Source organism: Erithacus rubecula (genome assembly GCF_903797595.1).
Source record: "Erithacus rubecula genome assembly, chromosome: 4".
In the NCBI taxonomy this organism is placed as follows: domain Eukaryota; kingdom Metazoa; phylum Chordata; class Aves; order Passeriformes; family Muscicapidae; genus Erithacus; species Erithacus rubecula.
The window spans coordinates 33,761,956-33,780,538 of NC_136686.1; the positions used below are offsets into that span (position 1 = coordinate 33,761,956).

Below are 18,583 nucleotides of genomic sequence, written 5' to 3' on the forward strand. Positions count from 1 at the left end.
CCTGTCTGCGACCTGCTTGTGTTGGGTGGGAAAAACAGCTCTGCAGCATGATAGAGAGTTGTACTCTGTGACTGAAGACTCGCAGAAATTCCAGTGGGCTGGTGAAAATCAGGAGCAGAATGAGTGTGAAGTCCAGTGCTAAAATACACCACTGTGTACTGGACATGGGAGGGCCAAGCTGTGGTTCTGTCATTGACTCTGTGGAAGACTTCCTGCCAGCCCACCATCCTCCCATTTGGAATGTGGAAAATGGGGGTACCTTCCATATGGCAGCTAGACCCAACCCACAGGGAGGTGTGTTGCTTGCCTGGGGTCCAGGTAAGGGACCAAAAAGAAATGTATGGTATCAACCGGTATGGCCCACTGATTATTACCCTCTACTGATGTTCCATGTAGGCAGCAGCAGGGTCCCAACAACAAGGCTGAGGTCAGGGAGCTCATGTGAAGCATTTGGAGATGATAAAAGATCCATTTCTGTTGAAATACAGTCTTTTTTATTATCATCACTGTGTTAGGAATGTCTCAGAGACATCCTTTATGTGTGATGAGAACTTTTGGGCTCAGATATTTTACGAGACATGAGCCTTTTACTCCACTCCATGTGTTTTTCCAGTCAGCGAGGAGAGGCCTTTCTTACACCATGTGAGTTCCGTTTCCCATGGAACTGGAGCCCACAGCTCATAGAGGGAGGGAGCATTGTTCCTTAGCAACCACCTCCACACTGCAGCCTTCATCCCACCTCCATACCTGGACTTCAACAGGACCTGCCTGCTTGTACCAACCACAGTCACCACACCAGCGATCATGGACCAGGTGAGAGGCGTAGTTATGGAAGCAGCTTTACCTCTTTGGTACATCATGGATATTTGGATCTTTTTAAACTAAAAAAACAAACAAAAAAAAAAGCAGAGAGAGAGAGGAAGGAACAACTCCCTCTTTCCTCAAAGGCTGCATGTCAGGAAAGTCACAGTGTTAGGCCGTGCTAAATGTTTTATTCAGAAAGAAAGGTCACGTTTAATCCTTTGTAGCTCTTTGATCAAGATGTATCTTTTCTGATGGTTGCCTGTTGTCCTCACAGAATTGGTTTAGCAGAGCAATAAGTAGACATGCTTCTGTGGTTTCTGTTATCCAGGAGGATGGTAAAATGGCCTCAAAGTCCATCTTGGCCTCAAGATGTGGGACTCTCTGAGCAGTGCTTTGGGCTTTCAGAGTCAGAAATAAAACGAAAAAAATAGCAATCACATGCAGTTGCAGTGATTTTTATAACAGTGACAACATCATATACAGTTCTAAACTAAAAAGCAGGAACAGTTGCAGGCTTTGGTGTCATTTTGTCCAGAAGAATCTGGGGAAATTATTGATTAAAGGGATTTAGGAAATGAGGGCATTGCCTCATTAGACAGAAATTCTGCTTTGTTGGAAGAAATGGGAGAGGAGGAATTTCTGCATCAGCAGACTGGAAAGTTCTTCCTACTGAATATAGTAATAATAACAAACAGACATGTTTTTGTTTTAAGTAGGAGGTGGGAGTTAGCACAGCAGTTTATTTAGCAGCAGCTTCCTGCACTTTGATCATGTGTAAGTGTATGGCTCTTCTTTAAAAAGAAAGAAGAGTGATAGAGAAAAGAAGCAGATCATTCCCTGTGAGTCAGGACTGGCTTCCTCTCCTCATGTCTTGTGGCCCTGTTCTTTCTGTGGGAGAGGTTCTGCAGAGCATGCAGCACTGACTCCTGGCTGATACAGTAACTTCAGCTTCAGGATCCCTGGATGCTGTGTAAGAAAGACCTGTCTCAGTGTAAAACCCTGGTTCAAGTCAGCCCTGGTGAAGCACTAGGCACCCTTGGGCTGACACCTTCCTTCCCACAACTGACTCAAGAGCAGAAGGTAAACCCTGTGTCATATCCTGAGCTAATCTGACAAATCCAAACATAGGTAGGTACATTCCTACCTGATCCAGATCCCATTTGTCCTGCTGCTAGTGCCAGCAGGCTCACAATTACTGTATTCCACCACTCTGGGCCAGGGCTTTGGTTTTAACTTGTCACAGCCTTTGCATGGGCTAAAGCTAAGTCCCCCTGGGATGAGGCACACACCCAACAAGCAGGACTTGACAGAGGGTTACACAGACATTCCCTCTCAGGAAAGGCACTTCTCGTCCTACTTGTCCCATGCAAATGCAATGCCTGCAGAAGCTGCTAAGGGAGACTCAAGGACAGACCAGGTCCCAAGGATTAGTCATAGTTCAAAGAGCTGTGCAGGGGTGGAAATGCCGGGAGTTCACTGCACTTTGGGAATGTGGATTAACAGAGTTTCCCTGTTGTTTTTGTCTCCACAAATGTCAGGCTCGGGACAATACTGCATCAGGAACAAGACAGAAAAGACCCAACAACAGTACTGAAACGACAAAAAACTCCTCAGCATTGGCATCTCTTTCAGATCACAACCAGCTGGGTTGCAGCTTGGGAATAAATCTCTTCCAAGGTGAGAGGACCTACCCCTGATCTTCAAAGCTGGTTCTGCCTGTGCTTTGCCAGGGCTCAGGCAGCCACATTGCTGTGGTAGAGATCTGACCATAGGTAATACTCACTTTCCACTCTTATTCCTTCTATCTCAAGTCACTGCTTTTCCAAGCTGTGGTACCTGAGGAACTGGAATCTAGACACTCTCATTTTATGTATTCTGTCTCTTTCTTTTCTTTCACTTTTTTTCCTTCCCACAGTGTGAAAAGTGAATGTGAATCATAACCCCTGTCGTCCAAATGGACACCATTTGCAATTCAATGTTCCCTGTCATCTCCAGTTGCTAGATACCTCCAGTTCCAGTGCCAACATAATTTCTCTTCCAGACCTTTAGACATGTGAAGCTCTGAAATATCTTTCCCAAACCTCTGTTTCCAAGGTTGCTCAGGATCCCTCCATCTAAGCAAATATTGGAAACTGAGCATTCATCCAAGAAACTCTGAAATAATTGTCCCTGGTTCTAGTTTCTCATGTACCAGCATAAGGCAGATTCCTTTTCCATATAGAGTATGTTTCATGACAAGACCTTGCTGGATATATTGAGGACTGCACTGTCCTGGGTTTGTGTGGTCACAGAAAAGAAGGATATCTTTCCTCGGGGAGCTCAAAATCATTTTTGTCAGGACAAAGGTGTGATTAAAAGGAAGGTGAAGAGTAAAGGATTAGAGATTAAAATAAAGCCCCCTCATGGCTAGAAGTAAAGAGGGGATAAAAAGATAAAAACTGTTGTCACAGCTGACAACTCTTCATTAAGTATTGTGGAAGAAAATGAGATTGAGAAGGTAGAGTGGTAATATGGTGAGGGTTTAGTGGAGTTGTACTGCTAGTAGCTGCTAGGAAACTACTCACATGGATGAGGAGATTCAACAGGAGGTGGGTGGGCACTTGACTGAGGAAAGGGCACTGGGATACAAATAAAAATGATACCTTGCAGCACCCTCTGTGTGTATCATATTTGAGGATGAAAAGCAGATAAACTGGCAAACACACCTCCTGGGTGGTGGTGATGAAGCTGTTGTTCAGCTCAAACCTGATTCAGTCAACACATGCCTTTTCTTGAGCCCTTGCAACTTCTGCTCCCCTGCTCAATTCCAGGACTGCAGTAGGGTGATTTCTTAATGTAATTCCTTATTTGCTGTTCCTTGCAGGTGGCCCACTGAAGAGCCAAAGTTTGATGAAAGAGTCCTACACCCCTGATGTATTTCAGAAGGCAACCAGAGATCCCAAACACTGGCATGGGAAAAAAGTCAATGATCTAGGTATGACTTCTGCCAGGAAAAGTACATTGCTGAATTCCTGAGATGGATGCTACTTTTGCCAAGGACAAAGGATGGATTTGGGCAAGGGGACTAGATATTGGCATTTTAACAAGAGAGAAACTCTACAGCTAGAATAATCCTTGGGGTATGACAGCACTAGGAGGGAAGCTGTAACTGAACTATGATTTCCTTTCTTTTCAGGGAAATGGTATGAGAAGCATTTCCTAGATATTAACGTGAAGAAAGCAATGAAGGAGAAATACGGAGGGGGTAAATAAGGCAGTTCCTAGAAGATGAAGATTGAAGATTGGACTGCATTCAATGAGTCTTCTGCTATCTAATAAACCTGCCTATGAAATCTGAACCTGCTAGCTGGCAGCAGCAGATTTGTTCCTGGTGCTTTCTCCCCTCTCTGTTAAAGTGTCTCTGGGGAGACCAGTGTGAGATAAGTCTGAATATGCAAACAAAAAAAAAATCACTGTGTTGTTACTGTGTGTGTGAGGCCCATACCCTTGCAGAAGGATGTGGTGTAGAGAGGAGCCCACACAGAAATTCACCTGCTCATCATGTAAGGTGGAGCAGGAGTGGTGTAAGAGGGCAGTGGTGGGAGGGGTGTGTGTTGGTGAGCAAACTCATGTTTGCCAGAAGATTCATGACACTTTGACAGCTGCCCCAGCACTCCAGAGAGTACAGAGGATGCACTGGGAACCAACCAGGGTTGTCCCAGCAGCAGAAATGTGCTAAAGCAAATGGAAATTCACCTGGGGAGACATCAGGCTGTTTGTGAAAGCTCACTATTTACAGGCCAAGCCAGCAAAAATAAAACTGAGGAAACAACAGCTTATTCCACCTGAAGGGAAGAGGAAAGCTGCAAGAAGCCTCGGGACTCCTCCAATGCACAGATCACCCAAAAGGTGCATGCCCCCTTACTGAAGCTCCCATGAGCCCCAGTTGGCCCTGGCAGCCCTTTCCCTAGCTCAGAGGTAAGTGACTCTCAGACAGAAGCACACACATCCAGCATCCAGTCTGCACAACCTGGAGTTCTGGGCTGTGTCTGGGCAGTAAGGACCACCCAAGGCTTGAGTGATGTAGGGTATGCAGGGTCTTTAGTGCTTCCTGTGTGGTTTTCTCACAGATCCAATGGTCTTTATTTCAGGACTCTGCCTTCCAGCTCCAAAGTGTAGCCATTTGGTGCAGCAAGCACAAAGTACCTTTCTGGGAATAGAGATGCCCTGTTCTTCCCCATCTGGTCCTAAGCTCTCACCATTTTAGAAGACTGATGCTTTTCTCATAATATGAACTGTTTTGGAACAAAATTAGGATTGTTATTTCACCATTGGCTGGTGATTAAATAGCAGTATGCTAACCTTGTTAAAGCAGTGAAGGAGGCTAAAATTTAACTAATATGATAATCAAGTGATAATCATTATCCACCACCAATAATTAACCAGATATTTCCAGGCAGATGTCCAAGTCTTTCAAATTAAGGAGACTGGCCAAATTGCAGCTTGTAGAAACCTCCCTGTGGGTTTGCTTTGTACATCAGTACTGAGTGACTGCTGTCTGAGCACACACCCCTCTCACCTCCCCTGAACAGCTCAGCTCTGCAGGAACAGCCACTTGTCTGTGTTGCATCCAGCACTGATGGCCAATATAACTCCAGGTGCATAATGAGCCCTGTCTTCTGAGACCACAACAGATCCTAATCCAGGAAACATGGAGCTGAGCAGAATTCTACTGATGTTGTTTGGCACACTGGAAGCAGGCACTTCAGGGCACAGTCAGCTAATAGGCAACACATAACATGGATTAATCCACACCTAGGTGTACAAATGTGTTTCTACTGGACATTAAAAATGCCTATTAGCCACTAGAAATAGACACTATGGCAAGCAGGCAGACTGCAGGATTATGGTTCAGCTGGAAGCAAATGCCCTTTTGCTATTCATGAAGGGCTCATTAAGAGAGTAGATCAGAAAAGAAATAGACTGAAAGGTCCTGTTGGTGCACCACTGGGCACAAAATGGGGTGTTTGCCTCTTGCAGTGAAATGAAGTCACTATGTACACCTTTTACAAATGAAAATATTTTTTAAGCACTTAAATATTATAAAATATTTGGTGTATCATGCACTCAAATGGGTGACAGCTGTTTGATGACTAATGAACATACCTGTGTCAATCCCCCTTCATCTTCTTTGCTTTGCCAAATGGTACAGCTCAGCCAGGAACACTTTCAGACAGGTGACACAAGAAAGCTGCAGAGATAACTGAGATTATAGCTTTCAGTGAGGCAGCACAGCCACTGGGTCAATCAATACCTGAAGTCTTTGAGTGCAGAACAGACTAATTTAGCCACAACCTTGGCAAGGAGCATTTTCCTTTGTGGCACTTTTTGTTGTGGAGTGCTTTGGATACCCAAACACATATATGGAAAGCCAGCTTGGAATCTCCAGGTACCATGCCATATGCAGTTAGAGAAGAGCAGAGCTGAAGTAAGTGCTCATGGTCACTGCAGCTGGAATCTCTCTTCTATCCATTCTTTGGCTCTCAACAGTTCATGCCTTCTTGCTTGTTTTGTGCTGGTGTTGGCACTTCCCTGCCCACGCTCTGAACTGAGTCAAATTGATAAACCAGCAGAAAATCAATACAGAAGGAAAAAAAAAAAAACAAAGTTAGCAGGATAGCCAATTAAAATTTCTGAGCAAAGGACCTTGATGCAGACAAGGCAATGAGTGATGGGATATGCAGATGTTGGGAAAGAGTAGAAGAAGAGTGGAGGTGGAAATGGCTTTTTACTGCCTTTTTTGTGCAGCAAGAAAATTGCCTGCACTGTATTGTCTCAGAGAACACAGTGCTTTACAACCTAGGTAGCCTGTATTTAGGTGATTTTACAGGGTCTGATCATTGGGTGGCAGCTCTGAGCCAGTGTTTTTATCTGAAAGTCAGAAATTGGGAAAAAAAAGTGTGTTCTTCTCTGGTGTAGCTAAACCATTCACTGAAATTTATATTTAAGAACTGTTTGTGTCACCTCTAAACAGCCAGTGCACTTGAAATATAATCAGACTACAAGGATTTCAAGTAGAATAAACCAGCTTCACCCCAGCTTCTGCAGCACTCTCCTCACAAATTTTTCTAGCAGTAAAGGCTACTTGCTAGTTTAGGTTTATGCATCACTGCAGCTGAAGCACAGGACATTTTTCAGGATATCACTTTTAATAAGTATTTCCTATTCTCCAAACAATATTTCATTTTTCTTTTCATTTAACCCTCTGACCTCTGTCTATCTCATGCTGTCCTGAATGATTCCAAAGTGAATCAAATCACTCCAATTTATCTCCACTGTGAATGACTTTGAATGGTCATATAAAGAGATGGTAACAACTGTAGGAACAGAAGACAGACACTGCAAAGACTCTTACTAGAGTCTTCAGCCAACTATTTGATTCAATCGTTAATGCTGTAAAGCTTGCACGGAAGTAAAACCTAAATGCAGAGCTACATCTATCCTGAGGTAAGCCCAGTATTCCTAAAAGAATTAGTACTTACTGCTGATCCTGCCTATAATGGGATAAAAGAGAAATCCAGCACTGCTTGAAGTGCCAAGAGATCACAGCAAAAAGGGAGCAGGTGAATTGATTTCAGTGGATTTTGCTCTCAGGCACCGAGTTTAAAATACAATTGTGTCTTACATCTGAAAGTATTGAAAACTTATTCATCAAAAGAGCATGGTGATTTGAGGGTTAGGAATGACCTGTGGTGCTCCACTGATAGTGGTAGAGCAAATGAGCCAGCAAGCAAGAAAGGTGTAAAACAAAACCAAAACCCAAATGGTGTGTTCCTTAGGGTTCACTCTGTGTTTTCCTTGCCACAGACTCCTCTCTGACAGAGCCAAGGCTTCATGGATTGGGTGTCAGGGGTGGGATCACTGCTCTTGGAAACAGAACAAGAGGTTTAAGACCAACTCCCTAGGGATGGAGAATGGGCTCTCTCAGCTTTAGGCAAAACAAGGGTGGGGCTACACTGAAAAATATACAAGAAGGTTCTTCTGCTGATTTTAGTGAACAGGCCTACCAATTTTTATGCTGAGTTGTTGTTTTATTCCTCTTAATAACATTCCCTTTTTTTTAAACCCTTGGATTCATTGCTTCTGAGCAGGAAAACTGATTATCTGAGCTCATTACGTGCCCAAGTGAAATCATCTTTTCCTATAACCCAAGAGCCTTGAACTGAAATTGATTAACTATTTTTAGAAAGAAGCTCTAGCTAAATCTGACTTCTTCCCCTGCCAATCACACCTATCAGGGGAGTGCAAAACAAGCCTATCTAAATGCAGGTGCCTAGGAATCATGGCCTGTCCCTTTTACAGAATATATTAATATAACTAAGAAAGGGGTGGGGTTGTTTGAGATCTTTCACCATGTTGGACTAGAAGCTGGAGAGGAGAGGTAGCATTTTTGGATAGAAAATGGGATAATAATGGTGTTATATTTTGAATTTTTGGTTATCTAACACCCCTGCAACTCTAGTTCTTCTGAATCCCAAGGCTGGCTACTTTTCTTTTCCAACAGCTTTCTTTAGAGTTCTGGAGACCCTTGCATTGTCTTCCAGATGAAAGAAAGCACAGGACTTGGCTGCTGCTAAGAGCTCTCCAGCTGGCAGCTCTCTAAGGTGCCCATGGCATGCAGATAGGAGATGACCTAACGGGGTACACTGTCTTCCAGGAAGCCACCAGGAACCTCTGGCCACATCTCTTGTACCTTCCTCAGATGTTGCAAGCCTCAGACTTTTTTGTGACACAGGAAGAGGTCAACAGTTTACTGCCAACTACAAGTGTCCCAGTTCCAAGATCTGAAAGCACAATTCAGCTTTTGAGAAAAATCCATGCTTTTCCTGTAAGTGAAGCGAGGGCAGGGGCCACTCTCTGGTGAAATGGCACAGACTGGCTGCATCTGCAGACTTGCTGATCTCCTTGGTCTCCCACAGAGCCTCTGCAGTCTAAAACACAGCTAAAGTTCTGTGTCTCTTTTATTCAGTTCAAAGGGCACAACACACTGTGTTACAGCTGTACTCTGAGTGGAAAAGGATGTGCTTTGCACAGCCTGTGTGAAAGCCTGCTGGAATGCTGCTGGAGGACACTGGGTACAGCCTCACACGGTCCAGCTGTGTCCCTGCTGCCCAGTGGGAATTGTTGCTACCCTGTGCTATCTCCCAAGTGGTGCCAGGTTGTTATCTTGGAGAGAAAACAGAGAGGAACTGGTTGGCACAGGCAAAACCATGGCAGGGGGAATGCTGACAACAAAATGGTCCAAGCATTTGCAAGGCAGTGTGATACTACATCTTGGCCCTGATTTATTTGGCACTAATAACTCAGGCAGTGTGACTGCTGGCATCAGCATTTATGAAGCTCACGAGCTTTCAGGGGTATTTTGCAGTCAGTTTTCTCAAAATAAAGAGTCCTTGTTTCTCACAAGCACTGAGTGTGAAACTAGGCAAAGAGAGAAGACAACAGTTTGCAAGAAGCTGCAAACAAACCCATCTTTCCTTCACATGACTTACAAAAGTACAAATTAAAAAGACCTGACCCTCACTCCTAAGAGCCAGATAATTATCATGAGACCCAGGAGTCAATTTAATTTGTATCAGCTTCCCTGACTGCTCTGCAACCTAGGATATTTTCCCAAAGAGAGTGTTCTGGTCACCTTCCCACTCTGTCTTTCAAGACATGATATAAATTAGAGGCATTATGGACAATTTGAAGCTATTTCTGATCAGCCACACACTGGCTGGGACCAAAGCAGCTCTTCTTTGTTTACATTCCACTTTCAAAGTCAGACTTTGCTTCAAGGAGAAGAAAGTATGCCATTTCTAAAGGATGAGGAGGAAAGGGAATATGTGTGTTTTCATGAGAGTGAAATTGTGTTCAGGCAAACTGGGAGGAATTCAGCCAGTAAGGTTGCCACTGTCTTTTATTGAAACCTATTTCCAAAGGAAATGCAGAAGAAAGGAAGGAGTTTTCTATCCTCAGACTTCCATCCAGGCAGGTTAAGGTCTGCAGCTGCAGTAATTCCTTACAATTCCCAGAGATGTTTGGACACAGGAGATAAATGGATGAAAATGCTTTGTCCTCCCCATTGCAAGGGGTGATACCCCTGTGCAGCCTGCTCTTACCCTATGGCTAGTAAGGAATTTTAGGAGTAGATATTCAATACTATAATCTGGGAATAATTTAAATACTCAAGACTAGAGACAAGACTTAGTGGTTCACCTTTATCATTCTGAAACAAGTAGATATTTATCTCAGCCTCCACTATCAAGTCAAATTTGAAGCTGTGGTTTTCTTGATCATATCCATGGATGTGACACACCCAGGATATTGTGAAGTTCTGGCAGTCAGGGTGTTTTAGACCTTTGTTGCACCTTCAGGTCTGTTTCTTTGTTCAGAACTATTTCTTTGTTCCTGCTTAATCAGAAGGAAAATATCATGACTATCTCAATAGGATGCTGCTGCACAGCCCTATGTGTGGTTTCTGAAACTTTCCCCACATATATTTTATTTTGTTTCTAAATCAATATAACATTATGTTGGCATACTCCTGTAATTCATTAAGTGACATCAATAAATTCTCGAATATCAAACATTTGTGCTTTGCTCTCTTTCTTTCTTCAAAGGAAGAAGCACTCACAGTAACTATTTTGGGTGTCTGAGCCCTGAGCATAACCTTTTTTGTGTCTTCCCCCAAAAGGGTTTTGGCTGCCCTTGCCAAAGGGCTGTGTAAACTGGAATCATCCTGGCTGATGGTCTCCACACCTTCACTCCAAGGTGCTTTTAAATTCAGGCCCTTGCCTGAGTGATGGCACAGCCATATCTGTGCCCAGTGATGCACATTGCTGATTATGATCCATGGGATTGACTTCCTAGCTGGTCCTTAAGTCTGGCTACTGGACAGGGACTTCCTATGGAGTCTGGATTGGTGGCTGATTCTGGTCACTCTCTCTGTTCTGCATTTCCTGTTATTGTGGAATTGCACCACTGTCATTGAGGTCAATGCTTTGCTGTCACCCTCAGCCCCCAGCTCACCTTCTCAGCAAGCAAAGCTTGTGACTTCATAGCAGCAGGCTTGGCATTTTACATGTGTACACACATCTGTTATGCTTGCTTACACAGAGCATCAAAGAAGTGACACCAGAGAAATTCAATCAGCAGCTGGGACACAGCTTTTGTCAGAATTCTGGGACTGCAGAGCTCCTGCAAACAGAAAACTATTTCCATGCAGACTGTGAAGTCCTTTGTGCCACAGGAACACTTCTGTGGTTTGAGACTTCAACCCACAGCAAATTGCTAGCTTTCAGAATGTGGTTCAGTACTCTAGGGATTGTAAGAGCCACTTTCTCTATTGGCTTCACAGCTGTCAAGTCAATTCATGAATGAATCCTACAGCTCTTTCTCAAAATTAAAAGCCAGGTACTTTCTTCCTATTCTTATTTCATGTGTTTTCTTCCCTGCCTCCAATCTCTTTGCTGTTTATTCCTCCATTTCCAGCATCCACTATTATAGATTTTTTCCCTATCTCTTCTTTATTCTCTTTCCTTCCTCTCTCTCATACTTTCCAGTCTGACTGTTCTGTTTTCTTCCTGAAAGGAAGCAGAAGTAGCAACATGATAGTGCAAGACATATCTAGTATATCTGAGGGGAAACACAAGTCAAACACATACAACTTCTTTTTTTCTCACAGATTTTGTTTTGCAGAAAGAATTTCAACATGGCTATGCTCTTGCTGTCATAAGGAAGAACCAGCCTTCTTGGCCAATCTGATTAGTTGTTATCACCACTGTCTCTAGTGTAATACATTTTTCTCCACTCAAGTGCAATTATTCACAAGTCCTGCTGTAATGTGTCTGTGTGCTCTCACAGCAAAAGCAGGGGACAGTGATTGAAAAGCTAATGAAACCAGATGGATTAGCATGTTCAGCTTCCTGTTCTTCCTCATCCTGCACAGAATCTTCCTCCCTACTCTGGACATAACCCTGGTGTCTGCAAGCTGGATACTGTACTAGCTGCAAGACCAGTCCATGTCTTTTTGCCCAGCTCTATCTCTTAGGTTCATCAACCAAACCTCTTCAGACCCTTCACAGGACACCAGCCAGGAACTTTGTTTTTACAGCAGTTTTAAAGCTTGGAGTCACATTCATGATTTGATGAGCCTCAGAACACTCCATCCATGTGCAAGCTGTAAGAGATATAGTCATTGTAGGGTCATACTGTAGTCACTGTAGAATCTTCACAGGGATGTTTTCTGAATAAAAATTGGATCAGGCTGAAGAAAACAGTGAGAAATGGTAAGATGAACACAAGTTACTGGACTGGAGAGAGCAGAGACAGAGAAGTGAGGTGTTGGGTGATGAGAACTGCTGGGAATATCCATGGTATGGTTCTGCATTTATTTCACTAGAAAAATTGCCCCTTCATGGGAAAGTGGCAAGAAGTCTTCAACATCAGATGCTGCTCTTAGAATAGGCTGGACTCTCTGCCTTTTACCAGAATTTTATCATGAGTCTTAGAACTGAAAAAGTCTCAACTCTTTGACTCTGCTCATTTATAAATCAAAATGGTCATGCAAGAAAAGCAAAACTCTGGTCTACAACCTGTGTAGAAAAGTTGAAATTGTTTTCTAAGAGTTAATTTTCAATAAATATTCTAATTCAAAAGATAGTTCTAAAGGGTTAAGCTTGATGTTTAAAAGGCTCTTTAGACTTCATGCCTTTGGATCAAAAGGGCCTCATAGCACTGGCTAAAACTGCAAACACATCTTTCCCTTTCTCACCCCCAAAAGGAATCACAGCCATTTCTGACACAGTGAACTATCATCCAAGACTTGTGATGGTACCTTTGTTTCTCTTCCTGAGCCGCAAAGGCCTGATGCTCCATGAAACCCCAACACAGATGGAAACAAGTGTGAGTATAACATAGAAAAAAAGAGCAGCTCTCCCCAGTGAGAAGCCTGTTGTTGGAGGAAATGAGAGCACCAACACCAGCTGGGTAATGCTGAATGGGAATTTGTTTAGCTGAGCACTCACATCAGTATCAGTGTCCTAGCACAAGCATAATTCTGAGTCCTGGTAATTCTCTGCATATTTTTGCAATGAGCAAGGGTCCAAGCTGAATGAGAGGATCCTCAGGACCTAAGCAATGTAGTGTTGACTTTTGTACCCCTTAACAAGAGAAAAAATGTGGCAGACATTTAGAAAAACAACTTCTAAGAACATAATTACAGATTTTTCAAAAGCCAAACAAATTACCTCAGCAATCCACTGCTCTTCTAGCAGACATGAGAAATCTCTGTGAAAAGTCAGTAAGGGCAAGATATGAGTGAGTGATTCATTGTTTAAGGCAAAAAACTAGAAAACTTGCCTCATCAAGCAAGACATTCAACTTTGCCTTTGTGGGTTGTTTTAATTTGGTGAATACATTGCCATGCCCACCAAATAGGCCCACTTGCCTTAGCAAGAGTTCTGCCTCTAGGAAGTCATATGCAAAAGTGAGAGACACCCACTCTGTTTAGCTACAAAGTCACAGAAAGGAGAAGGTTTCCTGGCAAAGAAAACTATTTCAGAAACCTAGCAGCTGAACAACTCGTGTCCCTCTATCAGTAAACAAACACACCTCATAGGTGCATTTGCAGAGATCCTGCTTTTCCTTCTTCTTTTGTGAAAAACCTCTATGCAAGAGGGAGCTGAGTCTGTGTTGGGGAAAGGTCACTGTTAACCAGGGAAAATTAATGTGCCCTTCCCTGAGAATTCAGGCTCCAAGAACAGGAGCTGAAGTTGTCTCTGCTGTCATGAGAGCTACAAGGATCAGCTTGGTTGAGTGCTCTGTTTTCTAGAAACAGCAGCCAAAAGATGTCAATGAATGATTTTGCTTTTCTGAGCAGCCCAAGGGCAGCCTAACCTTGCAAGAAACACCTGTGCCTGAGCCAAGTCACTGTCAGGTCCAAAAAGTGAAGCAGGCTGCCAAGACCAGGTTATTTCAGCCATTGTAGAGTTCCTGCTTGAGAGCCCACAGAGTCCATGGCATTCAGTACTGTGACTCACACGTCAGGCAAGGGATTATAATCTTCCCAGTATGTGTTTATTCCTGGAAAGATCAGTGTGCAATGATGTGCTGGTTCTGGCTTGGATAGAGTTAATTTTCTCCACAGTAGCAGTTATAGGGCTATGATTTGGATTTGTGCTGGAAGCAGTTCTGATAATTCAGGGATATTTTAGGCACTGCTAAGCAGTCCTTACACAGAGCCAAGGCCTTTTCTATTTCACCCCACCAGTGAGGAGGGTGGGGCTGCACAAGAAGTTGGGAGGGGACACAGCAAGGACAGCTGACCCCAACTGACCCAAGGGATATTCCAAACCACATGGCACCATGATCAGCATAAAAGGCTGAGAGAAGAGGAGGGAAGGGGAATGTCTGAAGTCATAGCATTCATCTTCCCAAGTCACTGTAACATGCAATGGGTGGAGCCCTGCATCCCTGAGGATGGCAGAACTCTTGTCTTCCCATGTGAAGCTGTGAATGCATTCCCTGTTTTGTTTTGCTTCTATGAGCAGATTTGGCTTTCCCTATTAAACTGTCTTTACCTCAACCCACAGGTTTTCTCACTTTTACTCTTCCCTTTCCCATTCCTTTTCTCATCCCACCAAGAGGCACTGAGTGGTAGTTAGCTGCCAGCTGGAAATAAAACCACAAACACTTTCATCACCTTTTGTTTCAATACCTTCTACTGGGCACCCCAGAGGCTCCAACACTTATGAGTAATGGCTGAGTTCCTCACTCACACAGGTGCTGTGCCTCTGCTCTGCCAGCTCTGTTATTAAGTAAATCTTGAGTTTAGCACAGGTCCAGCAAGGAGGTTCCTGATTATATGTCATAAAATTAAGAATAGGGAAGTAAGTATTTTCACTGTTACATTTTGCTTAACCAATTTCCCAGAACTGTGATATTTTTCTGCCAGTGAGATGTAATAGTCTCTTAACAGAGGCTGAACTTTGCTGCTTGTTCCCTTTTCTGTTAATCTGCACTCAGAATCTGTCCTTTAAATCACCATTCTCCTGGTGTGCAATACTTTCTGAAAGAAAAGTTAATTTCCATAAATTTAAACAGTCATCCAACAAAATATTGGTTCACATAGTCAATTCTGTCTTAAAGGCACATTGTTGTTGCCAAGTCTGATGTGTACAAAACTGCAGTACTACTGAGTATGTATTGGCACTATTGAGTATTTCATAGTAGCACTACTAAATATGGATTCTGTTTTAACCAAACCCACACAGCTGAGGGATCAAAATTCAAGCCACACTCTGATTACATATTTTAATTTAAGTGATAATACCACTCTGTATCAATAGAACTGAGGCAAATGCACTCAAATAGAGACAGTGTAATTTAACATAAATTTATCTTCTTAATCTTTGGAGGGGAAAGGAAGGGGCTGGTGGCATCTAAAGAAGTGAGAGGTGATAAGTCTCTTACTGTTTTCTTTTACCTGGACTGCAGCCTCTGTGAAGAGAATTCTGCAGGTTTGGACAGTATGTACCTTCAGCAATTGAAAGCACCAGAGCTCAGGCTATTTTGGATTACATCTACCACAGTTTCTTAGGAATCAGTGGCAGCTGAAGGTGCATCAGAGGTAAAAAAAAATTAAAAGCTAAAAGAACAAAAGAGTAAGCCAGGGAGTGGAAGAAGAAGGGAAAGCTACTTGACAATAATTTTCAGAGTATACTGTAAAAATGAACGTTGTGCACAGTGCATGAACATGAAATTTGGCAATGGAGACTTTTCATCTTCACATTTCCCAAAGGGCACACATGTATGCTTCTTCCTTCATGCTCCTTTCACAGACTAAAAAAAAAAAAGAAAAGGGGAGAGAGAGATGTGTAAACTTATCCTTTTAGTTTCTTCTCAACAGGCAGAAGAATTTTCCTACTTGAAGAGACCTCAGTGGAGAAAGATGAGGACTGGTAGTGAATACCCATGCACAGTGTCTCTTGAAACTTCAGTCATTCATAAATAATTGCCTTTTCTTTTTTTCATGCTTGTTGAACACAGTGGCACTGTGTGTGATTCCAAGCAATACTTTGTTACTCCTCTCACTTAATTTACTCCAATTAAGTTCTGGCATCCCTAGACACCAAGGATCTGCCTATCAGATGGTGTTTCTGCACAGAGCAATGCTTGGTGAACATGAGATTAAAGTTCCCTAGGGTGGAACTGAGGCACCTCTGTTCAGCATCTTGTGCTTGACTGGAATGTGACGGGACCAGTGACAGCAACTTCACCCTGCTGGTCCCATGGCAGAGTCTGGCAGCCCCAGTCACCTCATTAGTTTGCACTGAGACACAGCCTGGCTGCCAGGACATCCCTATGCTAAAAAGGACTGACAGCTCTAGCTTGGAAGGTTGAAAGGCAGAGCCAGGCTGTGAAGTGGTGCCTTTCCTCTTCAAGGTCACACAAAGGGAGTTAGCTGGTGCATTAATTCCCTATTTAATGTGAAATCCAGTTAGAGCCTTCAGCAGCAGCTCAGGGTAGAGGTTTGAGAAAACTCTTCTGATACAAAGAGCAAGCAGGAGAGATCAGTCTAAATCCCAGAATTTCTCCTTCTCTATCTGCTGAGCCTTAGTGAAAGCAACTTTCATGGGTATATATGAAAAGCAGTGGGCAGATTGCCATAAATTCATTGCTAATCTCTTCAGGGCTAGTGGGATGGGCTCTTTGACCAGAAATACTTTAATAAATCCTTTCAGGAGACACAGAATCATGAGCTGACAAGACACCAAAAGGCCATCTGTAAAGCAGTTAAAACTTCAATCCCAATGTGGGATAAAACCTGACTGAGCAGGTAGACAAGTCAAGCCCTTTAGCTCCAAGACAGGACATGAGGATGAAGCCAAATCATTGTTCAGACACCGTGTGGGTGTTGCCATATCTGTACAGAAGATCCACAGCCTCTCTGGGACACAGTGGAAGCTTCATCAGGCATGTGATGTCCCAGACTGATATCACAGTAGCCAGGTACCACCTGCTGGATCTTTCTCCACCCCCAGAAGGAGGCCACCTCCCAAAAGGAGATCTGGAGTTCCATGAACACCACCAACACTGCTCCAGGAGTTATTCAACAGGTGCCATGTGCAGCAAAGGCTGAAAAGGGTCTTCCTGAGAAGGACAGAAAAAAGTAAAACATCTTCATTTCTCATGACCAAGTAAATACAGAAATGGGCAAAGGCTTTAGTAGAAAAGGCACATGCAATTGAAAAGATGGCAGATCCCAAGACATTCTCTCAGTATGTGCCAAGAAAAACCCCATGGTTGTGGCACAACAACAAAGAAACAGCAGGTGAGAGGTTCTGAAAGCAGAGTTTAAATCAGGAGGCTGAAAAAAGTAGTCCTAGATAGTAGCATTCTTCAATGGCCCTGCTTTTATACACTCTGTAAGATAAGAGTCTCACTGCATGATTGATTAAACTCTGTGGGGAAAAGGGGATTATATTTATTAGTATCTGGTAGCATTTTGAAGCAGATTAAGTTTATATAAGTTGGATTCTACCTAATCAAAACAGAATCAGTACTGCTGACATTTAAGATTAAAGACAGTATGAGGCAATTTTAAAATGAAAACCAAGGCAATGATGCCAGATGTGGAAAATAAATTGTTTGGATTGATCTATTTGTGTGGTCTGAAATCACAGAAAGCCTGTGACTTAGAAAAAGGGAAAGGATAGAAGGTAAGAAAAATACAGGGAAAAAACAATAAACTGGATAAGCAGAGCATATAAGACTATGCAATCAAATCAAGACAAATGCTTTGTTTTATTTTACTTTATTTACTAGTATGAATCTAGCCACAAAGTCTATTTTTTAGCCACTGTAAATGATTGCTTCTTGGAGTTATTTGTGGAAGCACTCACAGGAAAACAAACAGATTTAGTCCTGAAAAATATACAGGATGGAGTACAAGTTAAAACAATTAAAGTCATAATAATGTTTTAAAGAAAAACTGGTGAAAATAAGGCTAAGAAGCTGTTAAAGGATGAAATGTTTTCAGTGGACAAAGGAGCTGTTTAAAGAATCATATACAAATTTAAAAAGGGAACTTATGCATTTTGTAAGTCTAGTCATGCTATAAAGGTAGAGTTATTGTAGCCTTAATGTTCTGAGAAAGCAAATGAGACAAGACATGTAGAGAAAAATGATAACTTAGAATGATCTTTTCCAACTAAATGTTACTGTTTAATAAAACGTATTTACTTTCTTTACAAGTCTTGCATAACCTATACTATTACTCAATTGCTTTCTTATCATATAAATCTGCAAAGAAATTCTAATTGCTGAACAAGTAACTGAGGTAAATAATCAAAGGTTTTAGCAGGTCTCAGTGTCAGAGAAAAGGAAATACCAAATGAAAGCTTTTGAGGAGTACTCAGAGGAACTAAATCCAGGGAACTACTGACCAGCCAGGCTAGCTTTTGTACAGGATGATACAAACTATGAGGAAAAACAGAAGTAGGGGAAAATGTTCTGGGAAATATTAGCATCTCTCTATAAAAGAGAGTTGTTCATGCCTCGTAAAACTGGTAGAGTTCTTGGAAGAACTCCAGAAGCAAACATGTACAGGGTTATCCAATTAAAGCCTCATACCTTGGTGTCTAAAGAACTTGAAGAATCTCAAAAATGCATTTCCAAGAAACTGAAAGATAAAAGGAAGGATGCCATGTAGATTGAAGTCATTTGAAGATGGGGAACAAATGAGAAAATAAAT

The 18,583-nt window shown here is 42.5% G+C and overlaps 1 protein-coding gene across 1 annotated transcript; it reads left to right on the forward strand.

Moving 5' to 3' along the window:
- Positions 1-12: 12 nt before the first annotated feature.
- CIMIP4 (ciliary microtubule inner protein 4) lies at positions 13-4,142 on the forward strand. The gene is made up of 4 exons (XM_079303276.1): positions 13-822; positions 2,343-2,481; positions 3,668-3,778; positions 3,980-4,142. Exons 1-4 carry the CDS (start codon positions 805-807, stop codon positions 4,054-4,056), a joined length of 345 nt encoding a protein of 114 aa, XP_079159402.1. The 5' UTR covers positions 13-804; the 3' UTR covers positions 4,057-4,142.
- Positions 4,143-18,583: the final 14,441 nt, after the last annotated feature.